Below are 19,542 nucleotides of genomic sequence, written 5' to 3' on the forward strand. Positions count from 1 at the left end.
CAGATGGCGATGGATAGCCATCTCCAGGGCACCCCAGGGCATGGAAGAGCTAGTGGGGGGCAGGGTCTATTGGGGAGGGGGTGGGGTGAGGTGGTATGTGTTGAGATGGATGTGTGGGGTGTGTAAGGGCTGTTGGGGGGATAGGGAGCTTGTGTGTCTATAAGGAATGGGTTGTGTTGGGGGGTTAGCACCTCAATTCCTAACCCCCCCCCCACCCCCAGCCAGTGGCAAAGTGCCCCCTAGGCAGCCACCTTGGGCCTAGGTTGAGATGCACCCTCAACCCTGGCCCTAAAGCTCCAGTCCTCCATCCCCAGCTTCCCCCAGCGCCTTCCTGCCGGTGACTCGGAGCCAGGGCGGAGCAGGAGGCAGTGGGGCTGGGCCTTGTCCTGGAGTGTTTCCTGGCCGGTTGCCACGCGAGTGGGGTGTGGCTGGTTCCTGTCAGATCTGCGGCCTGGCCCGGGGCCCACATGCAGCGTGGGGGAGGGAGCGGCTGAACCCCCTGCCCCTAGTCAGATGCCCGCTGAAGGGAATTTGGGATGCAGACAGGGCTGGATGGTGGCGGGGGAAGGGGGGTGTAATGCCCCCTGGGTATCCTATGGGGTTAGGGAGGAAGACTGGGGGAGAAGGGCTGGGATTAGGGGTGAGCAGCAGGATAACTGACGGGAGGCTGCGGGTGGAGGGAGGCTACAGGGGCTGGGATGAGTTGGTTTTAAGAGGGAGCTGGACACACTGATAAGGGCAGTTGTGTGATGGGGTTGCTGGGGATGGTGGGGAGCAGGGCTCAGCACTCCTGGGTCTTATGTTCCTAACAGCATGTGCCTCAGGGTTACAGCTGCCCACCCGCAGGGCTCAGGAAGGGATTCCTTCCCCACCGCCCCCATGGATTCTGGGAAGATTTTGTTTTAATCTCCCTCCTCTGATGCATCAGGGCTGGAGACAGGCAGTGGGCAGGGTGGGCCAGGGATTCTCCCTTTGTCTGGTGGTTCTTGTGCTCCAGGTCCCGGTGATGGCCATATGTGGGGTGAGGGAGGAATTTTCCCTCAGGTCAGATTGGCAGGGACCTTGATGAGCTTCCACCTTCTTCTGCAGCAGGATGATCTGGGCATAACTCACTTAAACATCTCCCTGCCATCACGGAGGCCTCGGGCCCTGGTGCACCTGAGTCCCTCCTCTCCTCTGCCTGGCCCCGTGGCACGCAATAGTCTGCAGCCTGCTCTCCTGTGGTACTCCGGTGTCATTACGCGGTTGGGTTTGGTGTGTGGGTTCTGGTAGCCTGTGATAGACAGGAAGTCAGACTAGATAGTCCCCTCCGGCCTGAAAATCTGCACCTCTCTGAGGAGGGGCAGGGAGGTTGGTGACCCCCCCCCTTTGAATCTATGGGATTAGATGGAGGGGGGGGTTAGGGAGAAAGGCCAGGATTAGTGAGAGCGATGGCACCACGGGCAGTCAGCACCACGGCACAGCCATTGAACTCAGAGGAAAGATCCCATTGCCGTTGCTGGCTCTACTGAGGGACTTTGGGGCTCTGCTGAGTCAATCCAGTTGGAAAGTTTCAGCCCCCGCTTTTCACATGCATATCCCGCTGCAGGGGACAGACCCCGACCCGGTCAATTTCCCTTCCTGGCTTTGGTCAATTTCAGCTTCTCCAGGCTGTTGGATTCAGGAGCCCTGCATTGGGGGGGAGGGGGAATTACCACCTATTTGAATTGATCTTTAACAGCCATTCCAAACCCCGTGGCACCTGTGCTAGTCCCAGCTTCCCGTCAGTCATCCCACCCTCACCCCCAGCCTACATGCAGGCTCTACACCAGGTCTCTTCAGGCTCCTCGCCAGTGTCTTGTCCCCAAGCTACGACAATCTGCAACTCACCCACAACCGGGGGAATTATGCCGTTAGCCAAAGCACCTCCCCGGTGGGTCTGTAGCTCTGAGTCATGCAGGGATCTCCCAGGGTAGCTGGAATTCTTGAAATCCCACCTACCCAATTATTACCTTCTTAGAGTAGAATCTCTTTGGGCTGGGACTGTCTTTCTGTTCCACGCAATGCCTAGCACACCAGGACCCTGATCCCTCACCAGGGCTCCTAGGCAGTACTGCAATACAAATAATCAATAATCGTTTATATTCTGGTAGCACCTAAAAGCCTCAGCCAGGTCCCAGCTCCATTGTGCAAGGTGCTGTACAATCTTATACAGGAACATGGGACTTGCCGGACAGGATCAGAGATGAACCCCACAATCAACCCCCCCCACCTCCAGCAATGAGCACCCCCAAACTGGGAGGCAGGCCAAAGCTGGATCCACATCCCAACTTGGCTGAGGTTTGGGGTATGGTGACAACTGGGCATGCTGCTCCTCAGCTTCCCCTCTGAAGAGCTCTGTGGAGTCACCACATGCAGAGGTCGGGGAGGAGAAATCCACTCCCTGTTTTACACCCTTCCTGTATGGCTACACTTGCACTTCAAAGCGCTGCCGCAGCAGCGCTTTGAAGCGCTAAGTGTAGTCAAAGCGCCAGCGCTGGGAGAGAGCTCTCCCAGTGCTGTCCGTACTCCACCTCCCTGTGGGGAATAATGTACAGCGCTGGGAGCCGTGCTCCCAGCGCTGGGGCTTTGACCACACTGGCGCTTTGCAGCGCCGCAATTTGCAGCGCTGGAGAGGGTGTGTTTTCACACCCTGCTGCAGCGCTGCAAATTTGCAAGTGTAGCCATGGCCTAAGAGGTCTTAGTGAAGGGAGCATTTCCACTGCAACAGATCTGGGAGTCCTGGGACCACTCCTCTCTCTACATATAAGCAGGGAGCTCCCTTCCATCTAGAGTGACCAGGTGTCCCGATAAAATCGGGACTGTCCTGATATTTAACCCTTTGTGCCGATCAATGTATGATCGGGACGCCATTTGTCCCAATATTCAGGTAAGGAGGTGAGCGGGAGGGAGGCACCGACTCCATGGGTGCTCCAGGGTTGGAGCACCCACAGGGAAAAATTGCAGCCAAGCTCCCTCCTCCATGCCTCCTTCTCTCTCCCCCCCAAGTGTGCCGCATCCCCGCCCCCCCCAGCACTTCCCACTGCCTAACAGCTGTTTGGTGGCGCTTAGCGCTTTCCAGGAAGGAGGGGGGAGGAGCGGGGACATGGCAGGCTCAGGGGAGGAGGTGGAGAAGAGGCAGGACAGGGGCGGGGACTTGGAGAAAGGGGGCGGAATGGGGGTGGAGCGAGGGCGGATGCTTGGGCGGGAAGAGGCGAGCACCCACCCAGAAGAGAAGTCGGTGCCGTAGGGGTGAGTGGCGGGCAGGGGGGTGACGAGACGAGGGGCAGGCGGGAAGGGTGAAGAGGTGAGCAAGCGAGCAGCGGGCAGGCGGGGGGGTGAGGAGGTGAGCGGTGCGTGGGGGGCTGAGGAGGGATGCAGCAAGCCAGCAGGGGGCCGGGGGATGAGGAAGGGCATGGGGGATGGGGTGAGCAGGGAGGGGGCAGGACCTGGGGCAGAGTGGGGGCGGAGCCTGGGAGGAGTGGGGGTGGACTGTGGGCGAGGCTGACCACACCTCAATGTGTCCTGATATTTTAGTGTTGTGATCTGGTCACCCTATTTCCATCAGTGGGGTTCAGGGGGTTTACATGCCAGACGCAGCCTTGCTTAGATACCAACCAGCCTCAGGGAGGGGAAGGTCTGATACACCAAGTATAGCCAGAGCGATCACAAAGAGAGAACACGGGTTTTCGGACAGAGCCTTGCCCATGCCTCTCAGTGTAACCTAGTGAATAAGGCACTGGACTCGAATTCGGGAAACCTGGCTTCAATTCCTGGCTGTGCTGCTGATCTGCTGTGTGACCTCGGGCAAGTTAGTCCCTTCCCCGTGCCTCAGTTTCCTCTCTCACCCTTTGTCCATATGACCATGCGTTCGTTGGAGCAGGGACTCTCCCTCACTAGGTGTGTGTGTGCAGAGCTTGATGCAATGGAGCCTCTGATCCTGGACAGGGGGCCCCAGTTGTGCCCTTGGGGAAGGGGTCTGTGCAGTGGCTGGGGCACAGGGGGCCCCGATCGTGGGGGAGGTGTTTGTGCAGCAGCCAGCACAATGGAGGCTCTGCTCTGTTGGGGCCTTTACCCGTTACTGTGATAATACTGACATCGGGTCCGGCCCATATGTCCTCTGGCTCCAGGACAGAGCTGATGGGGGTTCTCCCATAAGTGCAGAGTGCCGTGCTGCTGGCTACCGGGCAAGAAGGGTCCAATGTTGGAGTTCCTAGGAGTGTTCCCCCGGTTCCGGGAGCAGCTGCCAAAGAGGCTGGGGCGTTGCTCAGACTGGGGTTTCTTGGAGTGCTGCACCCAGCTCAGTCCAGAGATAAAGGCTATTTGCACAGGTCAGATTTCAAACTTCTCCCCTCCAGCTGCACAGACCTAGGGCCCTGGTTCAGGCCCCCTGCTATTAACAGCTGTTTGGATTGCCACTCCCCCCGTACATCCTTTAATATAAAAATAAGGGCTCGATCCTGAAATCCTCCTATGACCTTTGCCTGAGTAAGGGCTCCAGACTCGGGTACATGCAGCACAGGGGAAATCAGTGCCCTAATCAAGACCCATCTGGAATCCAGCCACAGAGAGGTGGGACTCAGGGGAGGAGCCCATGAGAGCCATGTCATTGGTGGAGAAAACCATGCCGCAAGGAGGAGGCATGTCACAGCAGGAGAAGCCACACCCAAAGGGGGAGGGGTCAATGGGAGCCACACCCACCCATCTAAATTTGTATGATAAGCACATACCACACCTAGTGGCAAAACCAGCTTCTCTTGGTACTGTAAATCCATTAGATGCTTCAACTCGGTAACACTCCTTCCCCTCTCCAGGGCAGATGACCTACAAAGCCAGCTGCAACCTTCCTTGGGAATGTGGTTACAGCACAATGGGTGTGGGCTGCCGAAATTGAGACGTGACCAAACACTAATGAAATTCAATCCTAATGAGATCTTGGCCTCAGTGACATTTTGTGACAATGAGTTCCACTGGCTAATGATGCCAAAAAGGCATCCCTTTGTATCAGTGGAGTGGGTGGAGCTGTGGAATGAGGAAAGACTCTCCCATGGTTAAAGCCACAGCAAAATTTCAGTCGAACACCCACATTTGCATCCTCTCTAGATTACCCATCAGATTGGCCTGGAAATTCGTAGGATAGACTGTGGGATGGGGTCTATTTTATGGGGCAGTGACCAAGGTGTGCCGGAGATCTAGCACGTTAAAACATGAGCTATTTACACACACAAATTGCCCTTTTTTAAAAGCAATAAACGTTGCTTGTTAATAACACTAAAAATAAGTATAAATAGAGTCATTTCTCCCCTGCAATCCAGGATACAACATGGCAACCCTGACACAGAGGATCACTGACTGTACAACAATCCTGCCGTACAGGATCACTGACTGTCCACATTTGCACTGGGATGAAAAGTTGAGCCCCTCCATAGCCATGGCCAGGGGGGACGATTCTTTGGTAAGACTCTTGGTGGGAGATCTCCCAGGTGCCTTTGCAGCTCCGGCCTAGGAGCAACACGTGCACTGGAGAGGAACACACCAGGCACTTCCCAGCTCTAGTCATCCGGGAGAGTCTTTCTGCAGGTGACCAAAGAGCCTGCCCCTGCTGCTGACTGTCCCCTCTTCTCATTCACTCTCCAGCCTCTCACGGATGTCCGTGGGCAGCGTCTCATAGAGGGTGCTCTCTACCACCAAGCCGCTGCGCTTGAGCACCTGGCACCGCCCGATCTGAGGCGGCAAGGCCTCCAGACGGTTCCCCTTCAACTCCAGCTTGCTGAGCAAGGAGAGGTTGCCCAGGCGGTGGGAGAGGGTGGAGATCTTGTTGTGTCCCACCATGAGAGTCTTCAGCTTCTTGCAGAAGAAGAGCTCATCGGGCAAGGTCTCCACCGAGTTGGAGGAGATGGCGAAGTACTGGAGATTCTGGAGCACACCTACCTCCGGGGGGATAACCTGGATGCCGTTGTTGGAGAGGTCGAGGCAGCGGAGCTTGGTGCAGAGGAAGAGCTGGGAGGGCAGGGTCTCTATTTTGTTGCGGTTGAGGTAGAGCTGCTCCAGGCCCTTGAGCTTGCGGATGTGCTCGGGGATATAGGCAATGTGGTTGCTCCAGAGCTTAAGGCAGACGAGCTTGCGGCAGTGCTGGAAGCTAAGGATCTCCTCGATGGAGCGTAGCTGATTGTCTTTCAGGTCCAGCTCCTGCAGGTTGACCAGGCTGAATACGGCATGGGGGATGCGCTCCAGGTTGCAGTTGACCAGCTCCAGCTCCCTCACATTGACCAGCTTCTTGAGGTTGTTGAGCGTCACCAGCTTGGTGCCGTCGTTGAGGATGCACAGGCGCTGCAGGTGAGCTGAGACGTCAGTCACGCTGGGCGGCACCTTGGAGATGTTGCTGTGCAACGAGAGCACCTTGAGGTTCTTCAGCTCCCGCAGGCTCTCCAAGCCGGACGCCCTCCCCAGTTCCTGGCTGAAGAGGCCAGAGAGGTGAAGCTCTTCCAGCCCACGCAGGCTGTAGACCCACAGCGGCACATCCTTGATCTCATCAAAGGTGGCCTGCATCACCTTGAGGTGGTCCCGCAGGAAGACCAGGGAGGCAAATGGCAGCTTGACGGGGCAGTTCAGCAGGGAGAGCTCCTGGAGGCGGACAAGCTGGGCCACCAGTGGTGGGAAAGTCACATCCTTGAGCATCTCCAGCTTCAGGGCCTCCACCTCGGTCAGCTCGAAGACTGTGTCAGGCAAGCCGGACAGCATGAAGAGGTGGAGCTCCAGGCGTCCCAGGGCATTCCGCTGCAGCTTCTGACGCAGCTTCTCCTCCGTCCATTCATGGTTGAGGTTGAGCTGCTTGAGCTTGCTTTCACTGACCTCGGAGAGGAAGACAGCGAAGCGCTTGGAGTAGAGGGAGTCATACTCGTCGATCAGATAAAGCATGAAGGCAAAGTCATTCTTGACGTCGGGGATGTCGCTGATGCCCGTCTCCTCCCGCACATAGCGGAAGGAGTACTCTTTCAAGGGCCGGTGGAAGAGCCAGTACAGCGTGTATAGGCAGGTGAGGCCGTAGACGCCCAAGAAGCAGATGTAGCAGATGGCCAGCTTGGAGAAGAGGTGAGCCTTGGTGTGGTTGCAGCAGAAGTGGTCATAGCCTGTCATGTCCTCCATCTCCACGCTGCAGGGCACGATGAAGCGGATGTTCTGCACCAGGGCGGCATTGTAGGCCGTGATGATCAGGAACTTGAAGACCTTGAGAACCGTCTGGCGGATGTACATGGTATAGAGGATGTCTCCCTCCTCCACGTGCAGCCGGAACTTCTTCACCTTCTCAAACAGAGCCTTGGCCTGCTCCCCTTCCTTCTTGTCTAGCAGGCTGACCGCAGGAGTCTCCGCTACCTTCTTCTCGGAGATGGACTGGACGGGCTGTAGAGCAAGGTGGGGCTCAGGCATTTCGTCCTTGATGCCCTTCCTCCGCCGGTCTTCCTTCTTTGAGCTCGTCCCTTCTTGGTTCTCCCCAGAGACCTCGGAGAGAGCCCGGGTAGTCCAGGGTGAGTCAAAGCACTTGCCGAGGATGGAGATGAAGTGCTCGATCTTAGAGCTGGTGCCGGGGAACTTGAACCAGAAGCTGGCACAGACCATGAAGATGAGGGTGTGGATGACCACCAGGTAGGGGAAGTACTTGGCGTACCAGTGCAGGGCTGTCTCGTAGCACATCTGGTTGATGAAGCTGTACTGCTGGATGTCCAGGTTGTTGCGCACGCCGCTCATCTCCCGGGAGGACAGGGGTGTGTCTGGCTCCGAGGCGTTGAGGCTCTTCCTGGCGAAATTCTGGCACGTTTCATCAGAGAGTGGGGCACCAGCAGGGGCATGGTTGGGAAGGCAGATGATTTTGTCCTGTGTCACCTGGGGATATGGCCACAGAGGGGAACAGGTGAGGAAACCATGGGGGATGCTGATTCACACCAGCTGGGGATCTGACCCCACTGATTCCAATAGAGCAATGGCTGATTTACATCTGCTGGGGACTCCCATGGATCTAAGGCCAATTGACACCCGCTGGGGGTCTGGCCCTGTATGTCATGCAATGGTCCATGCACAGTTCTGCCCCCTGAGCACCGACTGCAGGCTGCATTCACGCGTATGTCAGGGCAATAGTGATAACAGGGGCACCGAAGCCTTGTCCAACCCAGGAGCCCCAGGGGTAGCTTAGACACTCCAGCACCCAATGCAATATCCATGAGACAGAAGCCAAGGGTGGCCCCTAACTGCTGCCCAGAGCAGGCTGCAGCCCAGCCAGCACACCCTCAGTGCAGAGGTTCACCTTGGGAACACTATGGGTTCAGTGACACTTGGTGTGCTGGGAGTTGCAGTCTCAGGGGGCTGCGCCTCTGGAGCAGCAGTGGGCATGACCCATTCTGGCCCCACTTTGGCTGCCCCGGGACAAAGGAGACAGTGTCCAAGAAGCACAGTTGGTGGTGAGAAAGCATGTCTAGCAGTTAGAGCTCAGGTGCTTGGAGTTAGGTTCTATCTCTGGCTCTGGGAGGAGTGTGGGGTCTAGTGGTTAGAGCAGGGGGGGCTGTGAGCAAGGTCTTCTGGATTCTCTCCCCAGCTCTGGGAGGGCAGTGGGGTCTAGTGGCTTAGACCAGTGGGCTGAGGAGTCAGGACTCCTGGGTGCTATCCCCAGCTCTACCACTGATTCTCTCTAAGACCTTGGGCTGCTCTCTTCAATCTGTGCCTCCATTTCCACCTCCATAAAATGGGCATTATACCAACTCCAGGGAGGTAGCAAGTTTCGAAAGCACCTGGGGAGGCTGAGACAAATGGGACTAGAGAAAAGCAATGAGATGCTAGTTCACGCCGGCATCTTACCCCACAGCTAGAGAGCAGAAAGAGCGTCCCATGAGCTCAGCCTGTGAATGCGTGCGCTGCACCTGGCACACACCAACCCCATGAGGCGCTCCTGTGATTCAGGGCCCATGCTAAGCCAGGCCCTCGCTAATCACAACCCAGGAGTCCTGACTCCGATGGGAACAGGCCCCGCCGTGATGTTGTTAGGTAGGAGAGCAGGGGAGGGCGGGTGGCAGGAAGCAGAGACGAGCTGATCAGGGTGCTGTAAAGAATTATTGCTCCTCATTCTGCAGAGCCCAAGCTGGCCCAGTGGCATGCAAAATAAAATCCCCCAGCCCCTGGTTACTGCAACCCCAGGGCCATGTGACTTCCTGTTACAGAAGCTATCCTTCAGCCCCTGGTTCTGAGCAAGAAAAACCCACCTGTGCAGTGCGGGTGACATTCCCCATCTGTGGGTGACCAACCTCCTACTGTGCCAGCTGATGGAGCTGCTCCTTCAGCTCAAGCAATAGAGTGCTGTGCTGATGGTCCCAGTGTCAGCAGGGTCTGAACATATGCATGCAGGGGATTTGCTTGAGGTCACTCCAAAAGTCAGTGGCAGAGCTGGGAATGAAACCCAGGAGTCCTGCCTGCCATTACTGCCGCTCCTCTGCCTTCACCATGCCTAGATCCCATTCCTCTCCCAGAGCTGGGGATAGAACCCAGGAGTCCTGACTCCTCACCCCACTGGTCTAAGCCACTAGACCCCACTGCCCTCCCAGAGCTGGGGAGAAAATCCAGAAGACCTGGCTCACAGGCCCCCCTGCTCTAGCCACCATCTCAAGGGGATTTCTCTGTACTTCCCTGGCAGATCCCACCACCCCCTGGCGTCTCATTGGTTGGCAGTGTGGCAGGTGCCTGAATGGTTAACTCAAGCGGGGGCCAGCAGGGAGCTAATCTCACTCCCGTCCTCCTCCCGAGTGGCCCTGGAGCTTTGCCTATGAGACTCGTTGCCTCGGATATTCTCCCTGTTGCCACAAGAGACAGATAATGTAACAGGGCTGCTGCCTTGGGCACCTGCTGCTTGGCTTCTGTATGGACAGACTCCTCCCCCCAATATTGGGGGGACCGTCATCTGGGGGTGACCAAGCACCTCCCCAACCCAATGAAGATGACAGACCAGCCTAAAACAGGGCTGGGTGGAGGAGGGGTAGCTCATGCAGGGGGAAGAGATGCGGGGGTCATTCTCCCATCTCCCCCCGTTCCGCCCCAGAATGCAAGGCTTGCTGGCCCATCAGCTAACCACTAAAATTCAAGTCTGGCATTTATGAAGTGGGGTCTAGTGGTTAGAGCTGCAGGTGGGGTGGGGTAGGAGTCAGGGGTTTGTTCCCAGCTCTTGGAAGGGAGTAAGAATAAGGGGGAGGGGATGGGAATCTGGACTCCTGAGTTCTATTCTCAGCTCTCTTTTCCCCCACCTGAATCAGCCCACTGGGCCCTTCTAGCTCAGCAGCCTGTCTCTGATCAGGCTCACACGAGACGGGCTCATCTCATCTCAGCCCCTTTCATTCCTGTTGCTGAGCCACAGCCTTTGCGCCCCACCTTCCTCCCATTCCCCAGGGCAGCCCACGATCCAGCCGCACCCCAGACATGCTGGGGCGAGCTTCCTGCCTGGGCGCGGATCCCCTGCAGCGGGGTGGCAGCACCTGCACTGATACAATACCTCCTGGGAGGACTGGCAGCTCCAGGGGAGGCAGACACCTCCAGATCGGGGGAAGGGTGCAAACTCCCTCTTAGGATCTGTATTGATGGCCCTTATCCCCTGCTCCCCTTTCCCTTGAGCCCTGGGCCAACCCTCTCCTCTCCCAGCAGGAAGGTGGCATTCACCCACCCAGCCGTTCAGAGCCGAACCCCAGAGGTTCTGATCCAAAGTTCCCAGTTCCCCAGGGGTGCATCTTCCAGCTGCCTCACGTCACACGGCCGAGTGCCTGCTGGGATGTCCCTCCCACAATGCAACAGGGCATCCACTGTGGACAAGGGACTCCATTTGCCCCAGCAGTAATTTGACAGGCAGAAGGGGGACAGGATAAGGGGTGTTCTTCCCAGCCAGCTGGCTTCTCCTCTGTTTTCACTCTTGCCCTTGGCCGGTTTGTGGGGTCTGCATCATGCTATTATGGGCACCGGACTGACCAGCATGAGCACATCACCTGGCTGCTGGGGATAGAACTTTCTACTGCTGCTGCTGGAGATTCTCCTTCAGCTCCAGAGAGAGGAGGATCTAGAGGTCCCAGGTCCTATCCCTGCTGTTGCATGGGTGAGGTCTCACAGAGGGTGGTCCCAGCCCATATCCCAGCCCAGTACCCACCTGCAGGGTGCAGCCAAAGACCCCGATCATGAGCATGGCCACCGTGATGTATTCAGCCAGCACATCCCACCAGGGCTTGAGCACCTTGAAGGCCGGTTGCTGGTCCGTAAACTGCTTGAACTCAGCTACAGGGATCATCCTGTCTGCAGAGAGAAGATGGGGTTAGGCTGGTGGAGGCCTCTCCTCCCTAGAGACCCCAGTTCAAATCCCAGCTCAGGTCCAGTGGAGCCACCTCTGGGGTGGGGCACAGCCCCCCAACAGCCTGAGACAGGAGAGCCCTGTTCTGAAAGTGGAAGTTCCAGGGCGGGAGGCAGAAGGGGATTACTCATGTCGGAAATTGGGCAGGACACCAGGGGCCGCACCCTGACTCCTGGGAAGAATGGCTGGTCTGATAACCACAAAAGGTCAGTGCCTCAGTCTCATGCTGCAGTGCAGCTTTGGGGCCAGAGCTGACTGCGAGGGGAGAGCCCCCCTTACTGAGCCCCCTCCCCGCTTCCTGCAGAACAGCTCCCCCTAGTGCAGCTCTGAGACATCGGGGTCAGCACTGACTCCAAGGAGAGCCCCCCGCCCACACACACTCCCTGCAGCACAGCGCTCCCTGCTGGTCACCTACACCACTTTCTCCCCACACTGGTCTCACTGAGCCACCTGTCCCCTCCTGCCTGGCTTTGTTCCCTTCAGACACAGGACGGGGGTTGCTCACAGAGTCATTGGGAAGGTTGATCCGGGACATCAATATGGGCAGGGAGTGGGATCTTGGAGAAGGCCAAGGGGAGACACTGGGGTCCCAATTCCCCCCCCAGGGTCCTTTTGAAAACTGATCCAGCCAGCTGTAGATTTCACCCCTCTGCTGGCTCAGGGTGAGCCCAATCACCTTCCACCAAGGGCACTGGGTGGGGCTTAACCGCCCAGCGATGCGGGAGCCCCGGCCAGCCCAGGCCCTGGAACCTGCCACCTCGGAGCAGGGGTTCCAAGCACCATAGCAACGCCCTGTGGCCTCCCCCAGGCAACAGAGATGGGGTGACGCTCGCTGAGGGTTACAGGAGACAGATGGGTCGATGCTGATCCCAGTGCTGGGTTTTACCTACCCTGGCCCAGTAACCCAGACTTGGGGGTGGGGGCAGTAATCCAGACTCCAGTCTGTGTTGTGCAGCAGGGAAAAAATCTTAATTTATCCCAGGAATCCTGATTTCCAGCCTCTGCACCCCTCTAACAAACCCCCTAGACCCCCCCCCACCTCCAAACGGGGGATAGAACCCAGGAGTCCTGACTCCCAGGTCAGCCTGCTCTAACCACTAGATCCCATTTCGCTCCCAGGGTGGGAATAAAACCCAGGACTCCTGGTTCCCAGCACCCTATGTTCTGACCCCTAGCTCCCACTCCCATCGTATAGCTGGGAGTGGAACCCAGGAATCGTGTCTCCCAGCCTCCCCTGCTCTAACCACTAGATCCCCCTCCCCTCCCCAATTGGGAATAGAAGCCATGAGTCCTGGTTCCCCCCTGCTCTGATGCGCTAGACCCCACCCCACTCCTGGAGATGGGAAGTTTAACAGCCCCTCTCCATCGCACTGGCCCTACACTCCCCCGAGTGCTCTCAGGTGTGTCCTGCACCCCTCATCCTGCCTCCCTTTGGGGGTGTTCTCTGCACAGTGACCAGATATAGGGTCTGCAGCTCAGATTTATCTCCAGTGGGAATGGAGCCAGAGTTTGCTCAATTGGTGCCCTACATGATTATTAATCGTTTAGCTCTTGTGAAAGCATACCCGTAACCCGATTGCCCACGGTGGGGTGGCTCTTCATGCCCCCCCACCCCAGCAGCTACACCCAGGAAGCAGCTCTGTGAGCCCACGTACCCACCCCAACCTCCTGCCAATGCATGTAACCCCTCCCCTCAGAGTACACCCTTAGGGAGGAGTCTTTGTGGCCTATTCAGTCTTTGTTTTTTCCATCAACATTCCTGGATCCTAGTCCCATCATTGGGAGGGGAGCGGGATCTAGTGGTTAGAGTAGGGGAGCTGGGAGTCAAAACTCCTGGGTTCCAGACTCTTCCACTGACACTGTGTGATCTTGGGCAATTCCCGTCCCTTCTTTGTGCCTCAGTTTGCCCAATTCTAGGGGACAAACAACCCTGCATTACTCCTTTCAGGGCTTGTGTGGCTTAATCACCTTTGCACAGTGCTGTGACCCATAGGCAGGAGGCAGAGCATGATCATTTTATTGCACTGACTGACGGACGGGTGTTATATGGGGACTGACGACCAGCGGGGAAGCTCATGGCTCTGCCTAGACATTTCCCCTCCAACCCAGTCGGGTGCTACTCCGGCTCCCCAGAGGAAATGCCTTTCCCTTTGCTCAGGCTGGAGCGTCCCCCAAGCCAGCTCTTACACAGGGGATGTCATCCCTGCAGCTGCTTCCCTGTGGTTTGTCTGTGTGCCTGCATGGCGGAGTAAATGTTTCCATGGACAGCGCTGGGCGGCAGACGGGGAGTGGGGGAGCAGCAGAGAAAGCTGAAGGCGGCTTGGGGCAATCTGGAGAATTCAGACACTTACGGGAATTTTCAGAGCAGGGTTGGAACTTTCCAGGGAAAGCTAAAGTTCTAGTGGGAGAAACTCTCTGCTCCGACTGCTGGTCCACACTCCCCATGCAGAGCTGCAGATAGAAGCCAGGAGTCCTAATTTCCAGCCCCCTTGCTCTAAGCTCTAGACCCCACTCCCCTCCCAGAGCCAGGGCTGCCCAGAGGGGGGGGCAAGTGGGGCAATTTGCCCCAGGCCCCACAAGGGCCCCCCACAAGAATATAGTATTTTATAGTATTGCAACTTTTTTTTATGGAAGGAGCCCCCAAAATTGCTTTGCCCCAGGCCCCCTGAATCCTCTGGGCAGCCCTGCCCAGAGCTGCGGATAGAACCCAGGAATCCTGACTCCCTATCCTGTCCTCTAACCACTAGACCCCACTGTTGTCACAGAACTGGGGCTTGAACCTAGGACTCCTGCCCCCCCTCTAACCAGTAGACTCTACTCCCCTCCCAGGGCCAGTACTATCCTTCTCCCCAGCTAATTTTTATAGTATAAATTGCCTAGGAGTGGTGGGACGGGGAGGCTGGCACATGGCACAAGGTACTAGCGCCCAAGCACATAACCAGGAACCCCTAGGTTCTACTCTCAGCTCCGCCACTGACCCGAAGTGTAGCCTTGGGCAACTCCCTTCCCCTGGGAAAAGGCAAAGAGCTGAGCACTGGTACAAACCCACTGCCGACTAGGGCTTGGGGTGGGGGGGTCACTATGCTGCAGAGCAGAGACAGATCCCATATCCTTCTGCTCTGATAGAGGAGAATCACCATTAGCAATACAGTATAGGCCTTATGACACCCTGATTCCATTCAGCAAATTCCATTCAGCAAAGTGTGACAGTGGGTATACCTATATAACCCCATATCCCACATACCCCACACACCCCAGTGTCATTATATCTGAGATTCATGTTTGGCTAAGCCCGGCGTTACTAGTGAAATAACACCCAGAACATAACAGCCTGATTCCTCCAGCATCCCTGGAGCTTACAACCAGCTGGATCTCTCAGGGATCCTGACACTGGGAAGGTCCCCACAGGGGAAGGAAGAGGCATTGGTAGCTGGGACAGCCAAGGTGTCCTGGAACAATTTGTATAGTGGGGGTGCTGAGAGCCATTGAACCAGACTGTAAACCCTGTATATGATGGGAACCGCTTCAGGCCAGGGGGTGGGGGGTGTGGCAGTACCTGTGGGGGCAGCCCCGGAACCCTTGTCCAGCATGGGCAGCTGTGAGTATATGATCACCCCCTCCAGCCTCTAAGGGGCAGTTCAGGGGGACCAGTTAGCATCTGCTAGGCCCTGCAGGGATCAGGACTCATCCAGCACCCCTGTCTCGCTGCAGTCCTTAGAGCCTCCCTCAGACCATCCCAAAATGCATCAAAGGGCAGAACCCAATGGATTTTGGGGAGATCAGAAAATCAAAAGGGGGGACCCATGCAGCCCCTGCCATCTCTGCAGCACAGCCACAGCCTCCAGCACCTCTGTGATTGTCTGTCTCAGAGAACTGGCTGATGGCCCCATTAATGACTTTCCCTCTAACACCCCAAGTCTTCTCTGTGCATCCTCCCCCCAGGTACCCAGCTGGCATCCCGAATGCCTGATCTCCCAGATAGAAACGGGGGGCTGGGTGCACACAGCCCCTGGCATCAGTGCAAGGGGACAAGGGGGGATACACACAGAGCCTCTGGCATGGGGGGGGCTGGTATGGGGGGAAGGGAGGCTGGGGGAACCTGATTCCAGAGCAGGAGGCCCCACGGCCCAAGCTGCTCCCGGCATGCAGGAGCCAAGAGGTTCATTCTGCAAGCAACCAGGGGCATTGCTGCCCAGGAGGAGCCTCCCCCACCCTCACCTGTATCGGCCCCATTGCAGCAGGGGTGATCAGCGAGTCCCAGGGGCTGTCTGAGCGCACACCCGCCCCCTTCCCCCTCTCAGCCTGGGCCAGGGAGCGAGCACCTGGGACTTCCAGAGGAGAGTTCTTCTTCCTTCCTTCCTCGCCCTCAGCCCAGCCCAGGTCCCTCATCCTCCCAGGTATCCCGGCAAGGCCCAGGCTCCAAGCAAGCCATTCCCAGTCCCAGTCCCCCTCCCACATGGTCCTGGACACCTCCAGCCATGCCCAGCCCCCAGGCACCCCCTACCCATCCCAGTCCCCCCACCCCATTCCTGGGCCCTCCAGTCAAGCCCAGTGCTCAGGCACACCTAGCACCTGTTATCCCCAGGCACCTCCTACCCATCCCCTTGCTCCCCGTTTCTGGGCACCCTCAGCCATGCCCAGGGCCTCTACCCATTTCTGGGCACCCCTACCCAGCCATACCCAACCCCCAAACACTCCAGCCCCCACTTTTTTACATATGTTCTGGGTTGTGGCTTGGGGCCTGCTCCTCTCTTGGGGGGCTGGTAGGGATGAGGGGAAGTGAAGTGGGGTCCCACCAAACAGGCCATGGTGGGGGGCAGGATGCATTTCCTGGGGAGATGCCACATTCTCCTCCTCCACCCCCAGAGAAAAATCTGCACCCCGCCAAAAACCTCTCCCTCCTGAGGCAAACAAGCACTTGCTTACCCCCCCCCCCACCCCGTACAGGTGCAAACCGTTCCAGCCCTTCTGCCCTCAAGTAAATCCAGATTTCCCTCCCCCCCCAAAAATGGTCCCCTTTTCCTAGGGATGAATTCCCCTCTCCCCCTTCCTTGGGGATCCAACCTACCCCCTCCTTCCTGGGACCAGCCCCAACTGCCCCATCTCACCCAGGGGCAAATCCAGATCCCACGAAAGTTCCCTTCCTGCCCCTGAGTATCAGGGGGTAGCCGTGTTAGTCTGTATCCACAACAACGAGGAGTCCGGTGGCACCTTAAAGACTAACAGATGTATTGGGGCATAAGCTTTCGTGGGTAAAAAACCAACTTCTTCAGATGCATGGAGTGAAAATTGCAGATGCAGGCAGAAAGCTGTATGGGCACATGAAGAGAAGGGAGGGGAGAGAAAGTGCCAATATAGCTCTTCATGTGCCAATATAGCTTTCTGCCTGCAGCTGTAATTTTCACTCCTTGCATCTGAAGAAGTGGGTTTTTTACCCAGAAAGCTTGTGCCCCAATAAATCTGTCAGTCTTTAAGGTGCCGCCAGACGACTCCTTTTCTCCCTGCCCCCACTGTTCCTCCTCCCTTCCTGGGGAGTAAATCCGGATTCTCTCTCTTCTCCCGCCAGGTGTAAATTCAGATTCCCCCCCTTCCTCCTGCGGGAGGGGATCCGGATTCCCTTCCCCCCTTTTCCTCCTCCCATCCTGGGTGTGTGGAATCCGGATTCTCGTTACGCGGGGGGTTCCCACCCGCTTTGCCCGTGTAACTTACCAGCTCTCCGTTCCCACTGTCCAGCCTGCTGCCTCCCCGGGGCTCAGCGGGGCGCGATCCGGGGGATCCCGCTGCGCCCCCCGCCCCGCGCGGCGGTGACGGGCTCCTCCAGGGCTGCCGGCTGCCTCGGCTCCCTGACACGCACCCCCGGTGCGGGAGTGACTCACCCTGCCTGACGAGCTCCGGCCCAGCCCCGGCACTGGGCTGGGTTTGGGGAGGGAGGAGACCCGGGGCAGAGCAAACACGCGGCTCCTCCACCAGCACCAGCCACAAAGCGGCAGCGACCTACACAAAACAGAACAGCCAGGGCACAGCTGGGTCCCGCGCCTCTGGGTTCTGTCCCCAGCTCTGCGAGGGGAGTGAGGGCTAGTGGTGAGAGCAGGGGGGTGGGAGCCAGGACTCCTGCATCTCTGCCAGAGTCTCACCAGCCCCCCGAGGGGCATCCATTCTGCTCTCTCTGCCTCCGATTCCCCAGCTGTGCGTGTGGGCAGCACCACTCCCTTTTGTAAAGGATTTTGGCTCGTCAGGTGACAGGAACGGTAACTGCACATTACAATTATTTGATTATTTAATCTCTCACCGGAATTGTGGTTTGAAGTCAGCCCATGGCTGTTGCTCATGAACCGGAGAAGATTTCAACGTCTGCGATAACAATCTAACATTTCTGCAGCTTCTCCCATGCCAGGTACTTTGCAAACTACTTATAAGGATCACTTCATTCCCCGAAAATGAAACGTATGCAGCCACTTCTGGGGTGGGAAGCAGCAGGTGTTTAACAGACTCTATACAGGGATCATTCACACAGCACTGAAATGCAGCCAGCTCTGGGGTGGAACAGGGCAGGCTTTTAACAGCACACAGCAACACTGCACAAGAACAACTGTGCGACCAATCATTGCATTGAAAAATGTTCAGCAAGGTGGGTTAGAAGCCCTCTGGGAGCTGTGCTAAATGCTGGGTTTTGTCATGGGAGGAAAGGGGCTTATTAAAAAGCTCTTGTTTATGTTCTCAAGGAAGTGGATCATTGCAGCAGGCAGAGGCTGTAATGGTCTCAAAGCCTGTTATTGTCTGGGTGAAATTCTACCCCGCAGCTACTCCGCACAACTCAACTCTGGAGACAATCCGATGGGGCGGGTGAGCTGGGATTCATTCAACAGGGATGTTTGGATGTAAATCAGTGGAGCGGGTGTTTGGGAAGGAAAATCCCCCCCTTTGCCGCTCAAATATCAGAGCCTTGTGCAGGGACCTGAGATTCTGGGATTGAAAGTGCCGAGGGACAAAAAGCCCAACCTGCTACCCCTTGTTCCAGGGATCTGGGATCTACAGCAAGGAAATGAACTATTAACTATCCCGTACTATTGGTACTCACGGGGTGGAGGGCATGTGGGGGGATGGGTGCCTGATACCCACAGCCGGGGCTGCTGGGACCTGGCTCCCTGCTCGTCTCACTCCCCCAATGCACAGAGGACGTGGACGGGGCCCTGTGACAGGGCCAGGATCAGGACGGAGGGTTGCGAAAGCTTCACCCTGTGTGTTCTGGCCCCCTGCCCTGCATTGCATCTATACCCCAGAGCCTGCAATCAGATCCTAGATCTGGAAGGGAAGTGGGGTCTAGTAGTTAGAGCAGGGTAGTTGGGAGTCAGGACTCCTTGTTTCTGTTCCTGGTAGGCCCATCAAGAGAACTTGGGGCTCCAGTACATCATGTTCGCTGGGCCCCACCCCCTCCCATTTCACCCCAGTTACAGATGTTTGGGGGGGCAGTACAGTTGTCCCCCCCTTTCCACTGCTCTTATCAGCCCTGATTCCTGGCTCAGGGAGGGGAGTGTTCACACAAAGGGGGCTGGGAGTCAGGACTTCTGGGTTCTATTCCCGGCTCTGGGCAGAGAGTGATGTGTCTAGGGCTGGGGTGGGCAAACTATGCCACGGGGGCCAGATCCACCCCATGAGCTGTTTTAAGCCAGATCACAAGCTCCCGCTGGGGAGCAGGGTCTGGGGCTTGCCCCGTTCCAGCCAGGGTGCAGGGTCAGGGCAGCACCATGCGGCTCCTGGAAGCTGCGCATGGCCCCACTCCGGCTCCTAAGCACTCCAATGGGATGGGGCAGTGTGCAGAGCCGCCTGGCTGTGCCTCCACGTAGGAGCCGGAGAAGGGACATGCTGCTGCTTCCGGGAGCTGCTTGAGGTAAGCACCACCTGGAGCCTGCACCCCTGAGCCTCTCCCCACGCCCCAACCCTCTGTCCCAGTCCTGATCGCCCTCCTAACCCCTCAGTCCCAGCCTGGAGCACCCTCCTGCACCTGAAACCTCTCATCCCTAGCCCCACCTCCAACCAGAGCCCTCACCCCCTCCCACATCCCAACCCCAATTTATTGAGCATTCATGGCCCGCCATACAATGTCTATTCCCTGATGTGGCTCTCGGACCAAAAAGTTTGCCCACTCCTGGTCCAGTGGT

The 19,542-nt window shown here is 57.3% G+C and overlaps 1 protein-coding gene across 6 annotated transcripts; it reads right to left on the bottom strand.

Annotated features, from left to right (window-relative positions):
• Positions 1-3,481: 3,481 nt before the first annotated feature.
• LOC123353343 (volume-regulated anion channel subunit LRRC8E-like) lies at positions 3,482-17,786 on the bottom strand. Of its 6 annotated transcripts, none has more exons than XM_044994352.1 (3): positions 17,673-17,786; positions 11,186-11,328; positions 3,482-7,899 (listed from the first exon to the last, which is right to left on the bottom strand). In XM_044994352.1, exons 1-3 carry the CDS (start codon positions 17,710-17,712, stop codon positions 5,641-5,643), a joined length of 2,442 nt encoding a protein of 813 aa, XP_044850287.1. In that variant the 5' UTR covers positions 17,713-17,786; the 3' UTR covers positions 3,482-5,640. The 6 variants fall into 6 exon arrangements, with proteins under 6 accessions (XP_044850287.1, XP_044850289.1, XP_044850291.1 ...); XM_044994354.1 differs by lacking the exon at positions 17,673-17,786 and adding an exon at positions 17,093-17,554; XM_044994356.1 differs by lacking the exon at positions 17,673-17,786 and adding an exon at positions 12,060-12,134.
• Positions 17,787-19,542: the final 1,756 nt, after the last annotated feature.

The sequence above is a fragment of the Mauremys mutica genome, chromosome 20 (assembly GCF_020497125.1).
Source record: "Mauremys mutica isolate MM-2020 ecotype Southern chromosome 20, ASM2049712v1, whole genome shotgun sequence".
NCBI classification, from domain to species: domain Eukaryota; kingdom Metazoa; phylum Chordata; order Testudines; family Geoemydidae; genus Mauremys; species Mauremys mutica.